Here is a 17,043-nt window from a genome sequence, read left to right as displayed (position 1 = left end):
ATTTAAACAGAAATAATGAAGCTGATCTGTGAACTTTGTCTTCAGCTATCTTATCATATTCTGACTCTGACCTGTTCACAGAGGGAATGGTAGCCGAATTCCTCCCGACGGTCTAGTTCATAGGTCTCTCCCAGCAGAGGGTTGAAGGGCTTGGCCGTTCGGTGCACTGTGGTGGAGTAGGAGGACACTGAGAAGGCCGCGACAAGACACATCTGCTCCAGCGAGTTCTCACAGCGCGCTGCCTTATCCAGCAGCTCATGATACTCCAGATCCTCGGTCAAACGCTGCAGCATTGACAGCGGTTCATTAAAGTTTACCTGCACACACAGAGAAAGTGAGACGATGAACCTTGGCTGCACCCAGTGATGAAGTGCAAACCTCTATATTTACTTTAATCCAAAGCGACTAAGATATGTTTGCATGAAAGCATTCTTCGGCATAGAACTACATTTAAAAGGCTAAATGACAGCCAGACACAAATACTAGTGGTGTCACAGATGATGTCATGCACAATGTACGATCATTTTAATTCAGGTGGCTGTGTGTGACTCACAGGCATTGGGATCTTAGAAAGCTCTTTGCCGATACAATTCTTCATGATGCTCCACAGATTGAGCGAATAGTTGGGCTTCTCTGGGATGTGGCTTCGCCTCTTCCTGTGAGGCTGCACCTCTTTCCCTGAAAAATCATTACTGCTCACAGAACACTGGGAGGACACAGAAAAAGAGAGAGGAACACATCTGAATTAAGTCATGTGTTTGTGTTGATAGATGACGTACGTGAGCTGAAGAAGAACAGACAGTCTGAGGGAACATTCACATGAGATCTCTGTGCTGCTGCACCATATAAAATACACTGGGCTACAAAAATATAATAGCAATAGTAAAAAAAAGTTTTCAATTTCTAATTAGACTTTTATCATGTACCATTTGGTTAAAATGTACCTTTGAAGTACTAATATGCACTCTCTGGGTGAAAATATGTACTGTATTTCTCTAAGGTTACAGCCTTTGTGATGCCTTGGGTATATTTTTTTACCAATTTCTTTCTGACAGTGTGGTGACCTAGGAATCTTTAACATTTCTTAAGTTTCTTAAATGTTAATCTTTCAATGGTATTTGTTGATTTTCAGATTCCCAGGCTGTCAACTCGGTTTTAAGGAAGTTCGGACCCAACTGTGCTGTATATGGCCCACATCTAGGGCTTTTGTTCCACATGTAAGAACTCACATTGTCGTCCTGGTTCCATTCGCTGGGATGTCCTCCACTAGCACCGCTGAGATTACTCTGAGAACGTCTGCAGCAACAAGAAACACAAGTAGGTACTTGAAGCGTGATGTTGGCAACATGCGAACCTGAGATATATGTAAATGTTATAAATACTGTATATATTGAGTTTGCATGACAGCTTTTACATTAGCGATTTTTCATGCAATCCATGCTCCGTTCTGAACTGAACTGCAAGCATGGAAGGCACCTGATAGCCACCTAAGGGAGGCCTCACCCAAAGAGCAGCCTGGGGGCCCCTGACCACCTCAATCCGCCCCTGACCGCTGGTCCCCTTGCATGGAATTCACATTGTTTCTACAGTAGCCCTAAACGGACAAACTGCTTTACAGAGCGCGTTTTGTAAAAACGTTATCTCCTTCGGCAAAGAAGCTAATACGTGATGACATTTTAGTTCTGTGTCAGCCACCGTAGAGTTTTGAAAGGGAGAGGTGGAGTGAGCCGTTGGTTGAAATGGGGTATATGCACACCGGGCGATGACGTACATCTGCTAAAATCTCAGCCAGCCAGGTCACTTGCGCTCTCATAGCACTAAGAGGATTTTTTACCAAGTGATAACTATGTGTTTAGTAAGAAAACGATCAAATTCGGGCGAACCGACAACACTACGGGTGATCATTGTTAAAGGCAGGGTGGGTGATCCTGTCCAGCACCTTTACAAATCACCCACCCCACCTTAATACACTGGACCTTTAAGTTTAGGGTTAGGTTTGGGAGTAGGATAAGAACGAATACCTTCTAGCCACAGCCATTTCAGGTGAACTGAAGGATCTGGTATATAAATAAAATACTAAGTCCATACAAGCTGACCTGTGTTGAGAGTGGTCTGTGGCAGTCACTGTAATAAAGGCAGGTGATTCCTCCATGGCATCAAAATACTCTGTATCCTCATCTTCATCACTTGCCTCCTCTTTCCGTGGCCTTTCACTCACTGCTGTTTACACATAACAACACATCTTTAATATTGAAACCACAGTCACGGCAATTTAGCATGTTATATGTGAGGTCATTACTGCTAAATGATCAATTATGATGATGTCATACAGGTTTGTGTATGACAACGTCACACCTGTGTCGGTGGTGGGTGTGTCGGGTGTGTTGACGGCGTTTGCGGGAACCTCTCTCCAGGCTCTTTCCAGGCTGTTGTGCTGCTTGGCTAGCTGCTCTATGGTCTCCTCCAGGTGGGTGCGCTGCTCTCGCTCATGTTGAAGTACACGCTGCCATCTGCGGCTGTGGCTCTCCGCCAGGTCCAGGAAATCTCGGCACGCCTGCGAATGAGACAGATGAGCCGTGAGTTAAACAGAAACTCACACAGATGTGCGTGGACTTCAGGATCGATAGAGATACCTGTGGAATTAAACCAACCCATTCTCATCAATTGCATATAAATAACATGTGCTGTTGCAATATCGTGTAATACGTAGTGCAATTGTGCGTGCATACAATACTTCTATTTTTGCTTGCATATGATACGCCAACTTTAGCATGTGTGTATATTAAATGGCAATTTGTCCGATTAACCTGTTCCCTAACCCAAAGCCCTAAACCTAATAATATTATTTTAACTATTTCAGTGTTTCCTCTTCATAAATGTTATAAAATAGCTGGTGCACACAAACATTGGCGTATCAAATGTTCACAAAATTGAACTTTGGCGTTCGTATTACACTATATTGTTAGAATTACGGGTAGAATTAAACATTTGATCACATGAATGACACAACCAAAGAAATGTAGTTGTCAGTTGATGAGAAATACATAAACTAAACCCCTACAAACCTCATGTCAGTATATATATAGAGCTGCGGAAATATTGAATTATTTTCATAGGTATTTATAGGTACGTGTTTAGGCAAAATGCAGAATTTTGTTTTATTCTGTGAACTACTGACAACATTTCTCCCAAATTTCAAATAAAATCTATGGATGTATAAAAACAGCCATTGCATTTTGAAATGGAACTGGCAGTAGACTGACAATTGAAGGGGAGGGGTTAACAGATGCTCCGCCCAAGCCGTCTAATATACGTCATTAAAGATGGATCATGGTCATTACAGGAAGGAAGTGCATTTTCAGATTTTAACTAAAGATTGTGAGGGCATACAAATTTTAAAAAGAGAAGGTGCCACATTGATAAACAATTTACAATAAACGCTGCAATATTTCATGAAAAAAACGTTTTCTTTCTTTAATTCACCGGTACTTTAATTTGACAAAATTTCTCTCTTCAATCATCTTAAAAATATGTATCAGCAACACATCATCACATGCCGTCTCAACATCTTCCTCCTCTGATGGCTTTCTCCTCCCTATCTCCTCAATCACAATAATCCTGCATCCCGATTCTCCAGGGATTTTATATATCCTCCTGCCGTAGGCGCCACACACAAATTCAACTGCTTGAGCTCATAAAAATCATCTCCACAGGAAGAGGTCAGGTAAATGCCTTCTCACTCCTCCCTGTTCTTTCTCTTATGACTTTTGTTTACTGTCTCTTGACGTCTTATGAAAACGTTAAACGGTAGTAACTCCAGGACATTTAAACTGAAAGCAGAAGTGACAGAGTTTATGTGATGACCGCTGCATGTTCAGAAACACGACAAGCAGCAGATGTATCAGAATGCAGTCTGTCTACGGGCTGAGACTATTATGTAGAATTGAGCAATAGAGATAAATAAGAGAAGTTTGGTTACTATAGGTCACACACAAAATAACAACTGTTCAGAATGGAGTTATCAGTTGTTTGTTTAATTTAAAGTGATAGTTCAGCCAAAAATGAAAATTCTGTAATCATGTACACAACCTCTTTTCATTTCAAACCCGTATGACTTTCTTTCTTCTGCAGAACACAACAGAAGGAATTTTGAAGAAAGACCTATGTACTTCTATCATATGGACACAAAACCAATGCAAGTGAATGGGGCCCAGATAACAACATTCTTCAAATTATATTTTGTGTTCTGCAGGAGAATCCAGAATCCAAGAGTCAACATATAACAAATGATGTCATATATGTAGTATATAACTTGTTTCTTGCACATTATTATACACACAATAACCTACAGCACAACATTCTGTAGCTTCCTCTAAAAATAAGCATTGTAATGTAATTCAGTGTGTGAGAGCGTCCTTCTTCACAGAGCTCATCCATCACCATAATGACTGAGACTAAACTACAGCCACAGTAAGTCACAACCAATCTAGTCTTTTGCTGCACCACAGCATCTGGGTGTCAGTCACATCTTTCCACTGTACTTTCTTTCTGTCTCTCCCTTCATCTCTCATATTTTTTCTTTGTCCATCTCTCTAAAGTTCTAAACTAATCTCACTGACTGCTGTCAGACCGACTCACAATGAAAAAGATAAGCGAGTTAAAAACAGTCAAAAGCAAAAAAAGGGTTAAAAAGTCACTTCTGCCAGTGGCAGGATTTAATATACTCACTATAATTTTTTTGTATTTATTTTTCTCCATCCACCAGTAAAAGTGCACTTTTGACCTATTAACCTACAGAACAACTGAATTGTGAGCTTGGTCCTGTATTTTTGTTAATGCAACCACCATCTTTTAAAGAAAAAAAGCATACTTATAATAAGTATTTAAAGGGATAGTTCACACAAAAATGTAATTCCAAACCTGTATGACTTTCTTCTGCAGAACACAAGAGAAGTTATTTTGAAGAACACCGGAAACCAAACAAAATTGACCCTCATTGACTTTGACCATTGAGGAAAGAGTCATAAACAGGTTTTGAATGCCATGAGAGAGAATAAATGATGACTGTTTGTTTGGGCGAATTATTCCTTTAAGTAATGAACTTCAGCAGTAAAAAGTACACAAATAATTTAATTACTCGGCAGCAAGCATCACAATGTCATTCTTTCTCCCGGACTTTAACTATGAATTATGTACAGTGTTGTTTAATATGAAAATAAATGTGACCGGCCAAATAGCCCTTTCATTTATGTGCTGAAGCCCAGAATTTTTGCTTTGGCAAATGTTTATTTTTGATACTACACAGAACATAAGACAGTTTAGAGGGAATAGCAAAAAAATAGTCATTCCACCCCTGCTATTTTGTCACTAAAGACCTTGTGCCTTAAAATAACATAAATAAACCAAGCAACAAACCTAAGTCAGTCAATAACGCCCCAGCACTCACCTGGACAGTGTGAAGCTCTGCTATGAGAGAAGATCCCCAGTCATGCACTCAGCATGGGACTGTGGCTTCCTCGTACGTTTGTGAAACTATAGCTCTTTACTTTTAACATAGACAACACTTCCACCTTTTTTTGCTGAGTGAGGCCCCGGGTCCCAGACTGCTCGTGACTTCAACTACAAAAAAGAGCTGCATGGACAGTATATTATTTTTATATCTGGGAAATGCTGTTGAAAATAGTTGGCGGGGAGAGGAGAGGAGTCATGTGATATAAATTAAAACTGACATCAGCATGTGGAAACTACAGATGGTACTTCGTTCAATATGGTTGGAGTGAAAATGCTCAGATTTTTAACTAATGACTAATTTTGCTAATTGACTAATGATCTATTTGTTATGTTGCATGGTCTCAGTTTGTGAAATGATCAGAAAACAGTCACAAAACACCTCAGTTAAACACACATACATACAACTATTTGTACATAAAAACAGACATATTTAAAAGGATAGTTCACTCAGATATAAAAATTCTGCCACGTCCTTTATTAATCCCTGAAAAGCAATTCAAACGCTACCATCATGCAGCAAACAAAGGTTTGTTCAAAACTTGCCCTGTATATGACTCTCTGTTCTGTGGAATACAAAATACATTTTTGAGAATGCTTTTGTGTCCATACAATAGAAGTCAATGGGGGCCAGTGTTGTGCGGTAACCAACATAATATAATCCAAATATCTTCTTTTGTGTTCTGCAGAATATAATGTGAGTAAATAATGAAACAGTTCTCATATTTATGAGCACTACAGCTTTAATAGTGCTATGAACATAACAGGTCCACTAAAATCCTAAAGACGGTTATAAATACAGATAGTATCTCCAATGTTATGGAATACCTACAATAATAACATGTGTTTAAAAATACAACACATTTAATCGTTTTTATTTCTATATACTGTTTCCTACTATTTTCTGTCCTTTTCTATTTTTAATATTTGATTGAGCTGAAAATGGAATATACCCCTACCTAACTGCCAATAACTTCTGTTATTACTTCATTTAAAGCAAACTTGTGAGCCCTTGTAAAAGGAAGGACCCCACAAGTGCAGTGTGATAGTCACAGAGATAAATCTGCATCTCCTCTCTCCTTCCATTTTACATATAAACAAATATAAAACATACAGTATAACATTGACTGTGTCAGGATAATCCTCATAGCCTCACACCACACACAGAGATTTTCTCTCATTAGAGCTTTGGTTCAGTGGTTTAATGAGCTGCGCCACAAACTGCTATTCTTTATTTTTTATTATGTGTGTGTATTTCTATGCAGCCGGTTATAAATAATTTGAGAAAAGAGCAAAAGGAGAGTCCACACAGCTGACCAAACAGAGATCTCGCTAATGAATGTGCGCTATAGCATGCAGATGGGATGACCTGAGAGTTAGATCACTGAAACCCTTACTGTCATTCACAGGGCTAATGGTTTATGCTAATCTCACAAAGTTCAGAATCATCTTGTTTGCCTGTAGTTAAAATGGATAAAGTCAGTAAAAAATGAAATGTGTGGAGTTCATTGAACGGGATCCCATTTCAAATGAAAGTTAAACACTAAAATGACAATGGGATTCCAGAAAAACAGACAGATCACAGTTTTTCAAAGGATCACAGTTTTTCTTAAATCACGTTGTACGGAAGATTATTCAGTGTCTGTGATTTTGGGATAGCCAAACAAATACGCTTAGGGTTAAGTTAGTAAATTGATAATGCAGTCGATGTACATTTTCACTTGGTTGAAATTCTCAGCGAGTCACATGAAAATCTAAATAAATAGCATGAAATTGCCACAGTTCACCCAAGCTTACAGACTGATGAGGTCAGTGAAGTCTACCAAAGTTAAAATGAGAACACACAAGACGAAATCGCTTCCAGTATTGATTTTCGTTGCTGAGGATAGTGATACCTGTCCAAAATTTGATTTAGGAAATCAAATATAACACACAGAGGACATTCACAAATCCCGGAGCTATAAATAGGCCTGTATCGATCCCAGCAGAGGATGTTACAGTACATCTACCTTCATTGATTACAAGCCAAAAAAGCAACAACTTTAAACTTTAGACCCACAGTGACCATGAGATTTTAAAGGATTCAGAATTATATTCCTGAATAACAGCTTAAAAAAAATAAATGGCTACCTGAAAGAATCAAAAGCAAACCAAATCGTTTGTATTGTATGGTGACTTAAAATCCGAGAATGTGGCAGCAGATTCTGCACTTACATTGATCATAGCATTGGAGGTGATCCGGAAGAGAGTGGCTCTCTCATTAACAGCCTTGATCTTCTCTCCTCCTTCCAGAGGCACGCGTAAGGCCTCAAGTTCGCTCAGGGACCTCTGCAGAGCCGCTCCGTGCTTGGCTATCAGGTCATTACATGTGCTGAGGTCATCCAACTTACTGGCCAAAGTCTTCAGAGTGCCCTGAATCTCACTGTGGTCCGACTGAGACGACGGCTCCTCGTCTGCAGAGTCATCTAGACATAAAAGGAGAGAAAATCTGAAGGTGTGGTTGATTTAACCTTTATCATGGTTTTAACCACAAACTTATAAACATTGACAATTACTGGGTTTTATTATTTGTTATATTTGGCTGCTGTTTTGAGTTGCAACATGTTTTGAGTTGAAACTTGTTTTTCCAGTATGGTGTGAAGAAGATTTATATTTGAAGAAAAATGAAAAGCATTCAGATAAATCCAAATCTATTATTTGAGTGTAAGGAAACTTATTTGATTAAGTCATACGCATTGCTTCAGGACAGCGTGTCTTCTCGTTTCCATGGTAACAGCAATTCCTCCAGTGAATCCAAGGAGCATCTTTTTTCTCTATATGTGCATTTATTTTCCTCTTCTATTTTTCCTGCCTTAACAACACTAAATTCATATGTGCCACATATTATATTTACGATCCAATTTGGTCTAAAATGCAATTTAAAAACAGGCTAGAGAAATCCCCAAAGCACAATGTGTTTTCCAGCTGTTTCCACTTCAATGCGTGTGACAAGTCTTCCAAATGTCCCTCATTAATGAATGTTTATTTTACAGGTTGCTGAAGCTCCAAAGACTGTCGCCTAGTGAACATTGCTATAGACACTGATCATGTACACAAAGCAGCAAAACACATACACATACTTAGTGCGGATAGCTATGGGAGATGATAACTACACATGATATTATATATAAAAAACATTTAGTCTGTATGGTTACATAAAGAACTTTAACATCCACAGAACCTTTCTGTTTCCCAAAAGGCTCTTTGTGGCCAAAAAAGGTTCTCCAGATTATAAAAAGGTGAGAAAAAGATGGTTCTTTAAAAAACCTTTACGTGAAGGTTCTTTGTGGAACCAATAATGGTTCTTCTATGCCATCGCTGAAGAACCTTTAAGCACCTTTAATTTTAAGAGTGACTAATGAAACTGGAAATGCCTGTATAAGTGGACAAAAACAAAAATATACAAACACACGTAAGTAACCCCCAAGACTCATATTATGTAGACCTACTACATTTCCAAATTGACAAATACAGATGATACATTTAAAAATGACACCTTTCTATGATACAAGGAATTGTGGCTCTACAAAAGGGTCAATAAGAAGACGTGGCATCGTGCCTGTGAGAGAGGAGGATATGGCAACCTCCTTCGGATCAGCCGAGCGGGGCAAGGGTGAGATTGATCTGCCTGTGTTTGTTCCTCCTCAGCAGAGAGCAGAGCCGCAGTCAGCAAACTGTTCAGAGACTGAACACATTAACCTTCTCATGACTCAACAACACACGCAGATAGAGAACACACTGCATGTGAGGGGTCACTTTAGGGCACTTTTCGTTGAAGGTAGACGCGCAGAAGGTTGATAACGTGGGCATAAGTAAATATTGTTTGGGGATATGAATACTGACACTGCAGACTAATATGAGAGACATGAATGCAGATAACCGGTGCGAGTGACAACAGTCAAATATAAAATGTAGCAAAATTAAATATTTCAATGAATGAAAGAGCAGGTTTTATTCAACTCTTCACCCTAATGATTCAAGTGTATATCTTTGCCTCCGTTTTTCTAGTCTTGCATTCTGTTTTGCTGGTGGATGTTAATAAACCTCTGGTCTGGAGACTGTTATTGACTGTTCATTTAAATACCAACAGAATAAATCTCAGGGCTCTAAACTCTGGAATGGTTGTGACTGCTTTCTCTGTCTTTCCATTAGCTGTTCTCAGCCACAAGTACAAACACACAGATACACATACTTTACACACAAACGTGCACACTGGCTGATCTCGAACATCCCATCATGCATCTTTGAGCCCTGACCCATGTGACTGCTGACAGAGGAATTTGCGGGTTTGCTAATGCAGTATATGTATAATTTTTTTTGCAAAGTTTGCAAATGTATTGTCATGTAATTCTAAAAACAAAAAAAATGCTATACGTTTTACCCAAGTCAAACGTAAAAATACTTGTATGTGAGCAAATGTCAGAAAGTGCTAGATTTTTCATGTACTTAAAAAAATCAACATTTATTTATGATATATATATATAAAAACACTCTGATAAAGTAATGATACTTTCACATTTAGCCTACTTAAAAAGTAATAAAATACTGTATTATAAAGGATTGTCAACCTAGAGACAGAACATAAATAATAATGTAGTATGAGCTTAGATTTTAAATTCAATTTTAGACCAAATTGGTTTAAAGGTGAAAAATAACTATATTTATGCCCTAATAAATTATAATAATGTAATGTAAATAATGCAATTAATGTCCACTACTGGCTAGATTAAGCATGCAACGTATTGAGGTCATGTGATAAGAACATAGAATAGAATGCCTTTTTTGAACAGAAGAATAGAACAGAACAGTAAAATACCTTGGAATTACTTTGACATTAACCCATTTATAATCTGGTCATACACCTCCATATTTACTGTATGTGATTCTCGGCAAAAGCTCACATTCAGTGGATTTGAAATGGCTTTCAAGTTTTCTATTACAGAACTAAAAATATTTATAAGGATATCTAAAGGAATTCCATGTCAGATGGTTGGATATAGTTTAAGCTTCAACTGTGCGCCAGTAAACAGATTTTTTTAGACAAGCATCGAGTCCCAAAGCATAGCTACATTTTAAACACTGTATCGACTCCTTTCCAGTCCTATAGAAAGCGAAAAAATGTCTCTACATTCCCATTGATCAAGGAGTATAAAACTCTATTGTGTCAAGAGAGCATTTCCTAGTTGCCAAACCCCTCTAAAGGCATGCCAAGTGTTTCGGCATATGCATACATTGAAAATTATTTAAATAGAATTTATGGGCCCACCAGCTGTCATCTATCTGTGTTTAAAATCCTCTGCCAGCTCAGTAGTGAGAAGACCTTCAACACCAGAACTGGCAGATCAGGTGAACATGCAGCAGATGAAACATGATGATGCAGCTATAGGCTCCTGTAGATTATGTAGCACTGCAATGAGCAGAGAGCACCTTTAAATCTTCTTGTGAAAATCCTGGGACCACTGAACAAACCAGCTTGTGTTCCTGTAATTCAATTGGTTGGGCATTATGTTAGCACATGTGACAGGTTTGACTTCCATGAAATACACATATCGATAAGATGTACCTTAAATGCACTGTATTTAGAGGGAGAAAGTGTCTGCCCAATACATAAATGTAAATAACTTCCAAAACAACTTAAACACTAAACCTAAACCAACACTAACCAGCATAAGCAGTCTGTGCTATCATAGAAACTCATGCTGGTGTGTGGTGGTATTTTCAGAGGGGCTCTTCTTTCTCCTCAACATCAGTCAAATGCTGCCAACTCCATTATGGTCAATGAGTGACACTGGATAGTCTCTCAATAAGGATTGATTAATTGGCAAGCCTGATTACAATGAATGTACAAAAAAATTTCAACCTTCCTTATTCTAACTAACTTATGTACAAATTCTTTAATATCTAAATGAACATTCTCAGACAACCTGATCTCCCTGCCATAACCCTAGACACATAGCTTAATGCTTTTTCTAAAACACCTTCAAAATCACATGTATTGTTTATACACTAACTGTTCTTATACAATTCATCTATCACTTTTATTTCAGTTTTATTTAAATTTTCACTTTAGGTATAATGCTCGCTTTCAATAAGAGGTTTCTGTCTGTAAATTAGTAAAAGTAATTTTTTATCTAACTTTCCATTTACATATTGAACAATGAGAATAACATAAGAGTTGTAATATTTGGCAATAATATCATATATTAAGCAAAACAGCAGATATGTTTAATGTATGTTTGATCCGGGAAAAGTGTTTAATCTCAATTAATCCGTTTTCACAGGAGTCATATGACAGGGCTAATATGAATATTATCGTTTGTTTTAGATGTAATGCAATGTGTATACACGATTTAAGGTTCTAAAACACTATATTTTCCACATACCGTGCATGTTTCTATCTCCTCTTTGCTCCGCCTCTCTGAAACACGCAGATTGTTTACAATGCTCAAAGCTCATCGCTCTGAAAAGCGAGGTGTGCAATGATTAACCAGTGCGTAGTGATTGGTCGAATACTAGTGTGTGACAGAAATGTAACGCCTCTTACCATATTGGGACATCAGGTTCCAAAGCAATTGTACTGACAGTAACGCCCACTTTACTTGCGATTACATTTGGGCAGTTTTAGTCAAGTCATACCACAAACTGACGTCGATTTGTAAGGGTGTGGTAACACAAGGGGGTTTCAGGCAGGTCTGGGAGAGCATTCGCTTTTAGATAGAAACCATCTTTTATTCCAATACTTAAATGTTTGCAATTGTACGTGTCTAACACATGCATGGCCAACTTATAACAAAGACACAGAAAAACACGTTCACCTTCAAGCTGACTAAAGCCACCGAATCACTTGCTGAATTTATCATCACTACTTTCTTCACTTAAAACCAACCAAACATTATCAGAACAGCAAAAGCAATGAAACATTGTGGCATTGCAATCAATCTGTTGTGTCTAATGGAGTGTAAAATAAAATGGCTAATATTAAAAATAGCCAACTTTGTTAAAGCTCAAATTTTTTTTGCGAATTAGGTCTACTGGCTGATTGTGTCTTAATACTACTCACTCTGTATCAATCAAAATAGGGCTGATTAAATTCCTGAGACAATTAAAGACATATTTTAATCTTTTATTGTTGTCTGTGTAAAAAAATGCAAATTATGCACCAATTGTGTGTGTGTTTGTGTGTGAAGGAGACAGAGCGTTTCAATGTCACACTGTCCCAGTACACTTAAATTTAAATAACCTATTTTCTCTCCTACACAGACAACAGAGCAAGTAACTTTAATAATGTGATGTAAAGTAACAAATAGAGAATAATTGAGTAGCCTATTTAAAGCAACGTGTGGCAACATAATTGGGCCAGCAAAACCTTTTTAATGTCTTCTACATTACAAAAGACTAAAATGTCAACCTTCCCCAAGAAAGTGACCTTCTGGATTGTCCAATTACTAAAACTGAAACATCTCTACTTGGACAGTACTGAAGCTCTAAGTCAGTCTGGTTAAAATAGTGTGGACCTATATTCTGTATTTTCTCTCTTTACATACAGTGTGTGATAAACTTTTATCAGAGCAAAACTCAAAGGATCAAAACAAGGTGTGACAAACCAAGTCACAGTCTAGAGTTCATTTCTGAAAAAATATATAAAAATTCTCAAACAACAGAATACAATTGAAATGAAAATAATAAAAGAGATATAATACTAAAATTCAGTATCAACAGCTCAGGGTGTCTTCTGGAAAACCAGCTGACCTTCATTGACCACCCTGCCGAAACTGGTGGTCTTGATACGTCATGCTATAACTGTAAATACGCTGTCGTACTAGTCTCAAAACCTAGTGGCAACTTTACATTTACATTACAATTAGGCATTTGGCAGACGCTTTTATCCAAAGCGACCTACATTAAATTATCCTATACATTTTACATAGGTATCTGCAATCCCCTGGGATCCAACCCACAATCTTGTGTTGTTAACGCAATGCTCTTACCAGGAAAGCTATTCGGTCTCTCTTGTGAAACTCCAATTCATTGACTGGCCGCTAGAGACTGGCTCCAAAACAGAGCAGAATCTCATTGAGTCCCATGTTAAAATGCCCAACTTTACAACAGAAAAAAACATGTTTACAGCCTGGTACAAAAAATTTGTTTTGGTCCGTATAGCTAATTTTGCCCTTCATGACAACTGTGAGGGGGTGAATTCTCATACGTTCAAAATGTATTAAGCCTTAAAGGTCTGCACAATTAAGGGCGTGGCCACTTAAGGGAGTGACGTGTGGTTTCACTAATCAAGTATCTCAGCCCCACCCACATCCCGCCTTTTTGCCCATTTTCGAATAACCGGGAGTGACGCGCAAGAAGGCAACGGCCGGCTAGAAAAACATCTCTAGATCCCTACATGCAACTAGAAATCTCTGGAATACCGGTAACATTGTTCAACATCTCAATATCTTTCTATAGACAACAAATTGTTCTTCGTGCAACTGCAATCTTGTTAGAATCTAATTGTAGCAAAGCTATATACCACATACAGTATATCCCAATACTGAACAAAATAACTCTTGTTCAAGTCTCTTTTGTTCAATACCATATAGATTAAACTGGAAATGTTGCTGACAGGAAGTGCTGACCCACACTTCCTGTCAAGCAGTCCGGGAGAAAGAGACAAGCAGACAAATCATAAAGCAAAAGCAGCACACAGTGAGAGTCAGAAGGACATTTGTGTACAGTACCTCTGAGACAGGTGAGGTTCAGCAGATGGCAGAACGAAGAGGAGCGAGCTGGGGCCCGTACCAGAGCAAGAGGAGCCGGAGTGTGTGACATAGATGAGGAAGTGTCATCTCTTCCTCCGGGATGAGGGCACTGACCGCGGCCGAAGCGGCTCAGGCAGCCGCCACTGCAGAAGGAGCGCACGGTTCCCGGCCCCCAGCATGCTCCACTCTTCATTCCACTACGCTACGGGCCCGCCGCTCCCCTCTCCCTCATTTCCGCTCCTCGCACACACTTAAGCAACCAACCGCTGCGCAGGAAGTACACCGGACTGCTACATCAGCCGGATGGGTGCAGGGGGAAGCGACCGGACCTCACCGTCATGCTGCAAAGGAGCAAACGCCTCTCTCCTGAGCCAGAACAAGTATAGACCTTAACGGCCTTGATTTTACATCCTCACTCTCCTACCTAACCTTCAGAGTGCACACACTCACTCTGAAAGCACAGCAGCATATTGGCATTCCTATCCCCATGCACAGCTTAATGCAGTGTGGTGGGGGAGCAGGTGGGGGGGGTGAGTGGTATACAGTAGTCTGCAGTACACTGCTGTCTTGACTGGAACAATCTGAGAGGAACACATTCACTCACCACTTTTATTGTAAGCTGGAAGTTTGAAATGAGGAATCAGTGTATTTGCTTTTCCCATGATCCAAAGTGACTCTAGAGGGATCAGAGGTTCAATACAGTACATGTTCCTGATCATACTGTAAACCATTCATTCTGAAACATGGGCCATATTGTCACAAAGACCATATTGATACAACTTTTCTTGGTCTATAGTAGTAGACAATAGTGGCGAATCCACTTAAAGATCCAGTGTGTCATTTCATTGAGGATCTATTGACAGAAATGCAATATAATATACATTACAATGTATTCTGAGGTGTGTAAAGACTTTACACAATGAAGCGTTCTGTTTTTATTACCTTAGAATGAGCTATTCTATCTACATATGTACACTAGGGTTCCCCTTACATCTACAGTAGCCCTAAACGGACAAACTACAGAGCATGTTTCATATATGTTATCCCCGTCTGCAAAGAATCGAAAACGTGATCTTAGTTCTGTGTCACCCACCGTAGTGCTTCAAAAGGTTTGAGGTGAGTGAGGCGCTGGTTGCAATTCGGAACCTCGCCGCTAGACGCCACTAAATTTAATACACTGGAACTTTAATCCCTGATAAATAAAATCACACGAGTTGTGATTCGACACTGTTCAACTGAGTCTGATGTTTTGAGTCGAATGTCACGGCCTGTGATAGTGAACCGGTGAGAATCTTCACTATACATCAGTAGCGCATAAAAACATAACAGATAACATGGCAGATGATATAACACGAAACAAATAAGAACATAAACAGACCCAAATAGCACAAAACTGCCGTTTCAGCTGGGAGTAGTTTTGTTATTTCTCATGGAAACCATAACGTGTCTGAATAATGAGTGCAGAGAGACCCTCGCTCCGTTCAGCCCCCGCAGAGCTCTGTGTCCGTTGCAGTGCACTGAACGTTTAAAGCAGGACAAGGTCACTGATGTGCTGTAACAATCACACACACACACATTGTGGTTTATTATCTCTGTGGGGACAGTCCATAGCCATAATGAGATGAATCCCCAACCCCTTTCTGCATTTTAAGATTTTCAGATGTTTGGTTCAAATTTTTGAGCCTTTTAAGATGGTATGCAGTCCCCAAAAACAAAGTCAGATACACACACACGCATTTTGTTCTTGTGTCTACTCTATTATAGATGCTGCTCCACAAGGTCACCCTGAATAATGTGTGTGTGTGTGTGTGTGTGTGTGTGTGTGTGTGTGTGTGTGTGTGTGTGTGTGTGTGTGTGTGTATCCATCAGACTCAATTCTATTAATCAAAACTGACAGGTACACGGATTCCGAAGCACACACATGCTAACACAAACGTTTGTTTTCACAATGCAGGCAAACCTCACACACACACACACAATTCAACTTAATATGATGGATACGTTTATTAATCGAAGATTGTATCCATGATGTGTGAAATTGTTTTTGCTAGCTCTTTTTCAGGCATTTTAAACCCTCAACCAAACAACGGTTTTATGCTAAAAATACTTCTTCACCATTCCCCAATGCTGCAGTTTTAGACCAGCAGTTACCAGCACTGAGTTCCTCTGTACGGGGACCAACAGCGGCCGTGATTCAGTCAGGTAATTGTCGGCAGAAATAATGAGTGTAACAGATGAAAAGAATAAAGGGCAGATGGCTCACCAGCAACAGCCCCGGCGCAATTATTTCATAATCTGACAGCAATTGTTTTGCACTCCTTACATTCAGATAGCTCTATCTAACTAAGGGAATTGGATAAATGCTGAAAGAAAGTGTGAAAGTGTTCAGAGGAAGGACCAGCAACACATAACCGATGTAATTGCAGGATGACTTCAGTGAGCTATATCAGATCGATCAATGAGCTAAACATGTGCATCATAACCACAGTTAAAAGCTCAAACAGACGACATCAAACACATATAGACAGAGGGAAAATAAAGTGAGATATGAAACATGCTAAAAGAGGAAAGTCTATATTTTAAACCCAGCAGAAGGATAGAGGACAGCACACATTCCGAAGCATAACATGTCAAATAGAATCTCACTGATATCAGATAATAGAAAAAAGATGATTGGATGTGACCTAGAGACCATGAACTGAACTCAAAAGAAGATATTTTGAAGAATGTTGTTAACAGCCCCCCA

General features: G+C 39.0%; 1 protein-coding gene across 3 annotated transcripts in view; it reads right to left on the bottom strand.

The window, feature by feature from the left end:
* osbp2b (oxysterol binding protein 2b) overlaps positions 1-17,043 on the bottom strand; it is a 38,476-nt gene that overhangs the window by 3,773 nt on the left and 17,660 nt on the right. For 2 of the 3 annotated variants that reach the window (XM_079478953.1, XM_079478954.1), the window contains 6 exons: positions 7,723-7,973; positions 2,356-2,554; positions 2,097-2,220; positions 1,230-1,296; positions 554-706; positions 72-317 (listed from right to left, as the gene is read on the bottom strand). In XM_079478953.1, coding sequence (XP_079335079.1) covers positions 72-317; positions 554-706; positions 1,230-1,296; positions 2,097-2,220; positions 2,356-2,554; positions 7,723-7,973 — 1,040 coding nt within the window. Of the gene's footprint in view, positions 1-71; positions 318-553; positions 707-1,229; positions 1,297-2,096; positions 2,221-2,355; positions 2,555-7,722; positions 7,974-14,276; positions 14,547-17,043 lie in introns of those variants that run through there. The other variant, XM_079478955.1, reaches the window with a different exon arrangement.

This window comes from Barbatula barbatula, assembly GCF_947034865.1.
Source record: "Barbatula barbatula genome assembly, chromosome: 2".
NCBI classification, from domain to species: Eukaryota; Metazoa; Chordata; class Actinopteri; order Cypriniformes; family Nemacheilidae; genus Barbatula; species Barbatula barbatula.
This window is presented reverse-complemented; position numbering and strand designations above follow the sequence as displayed.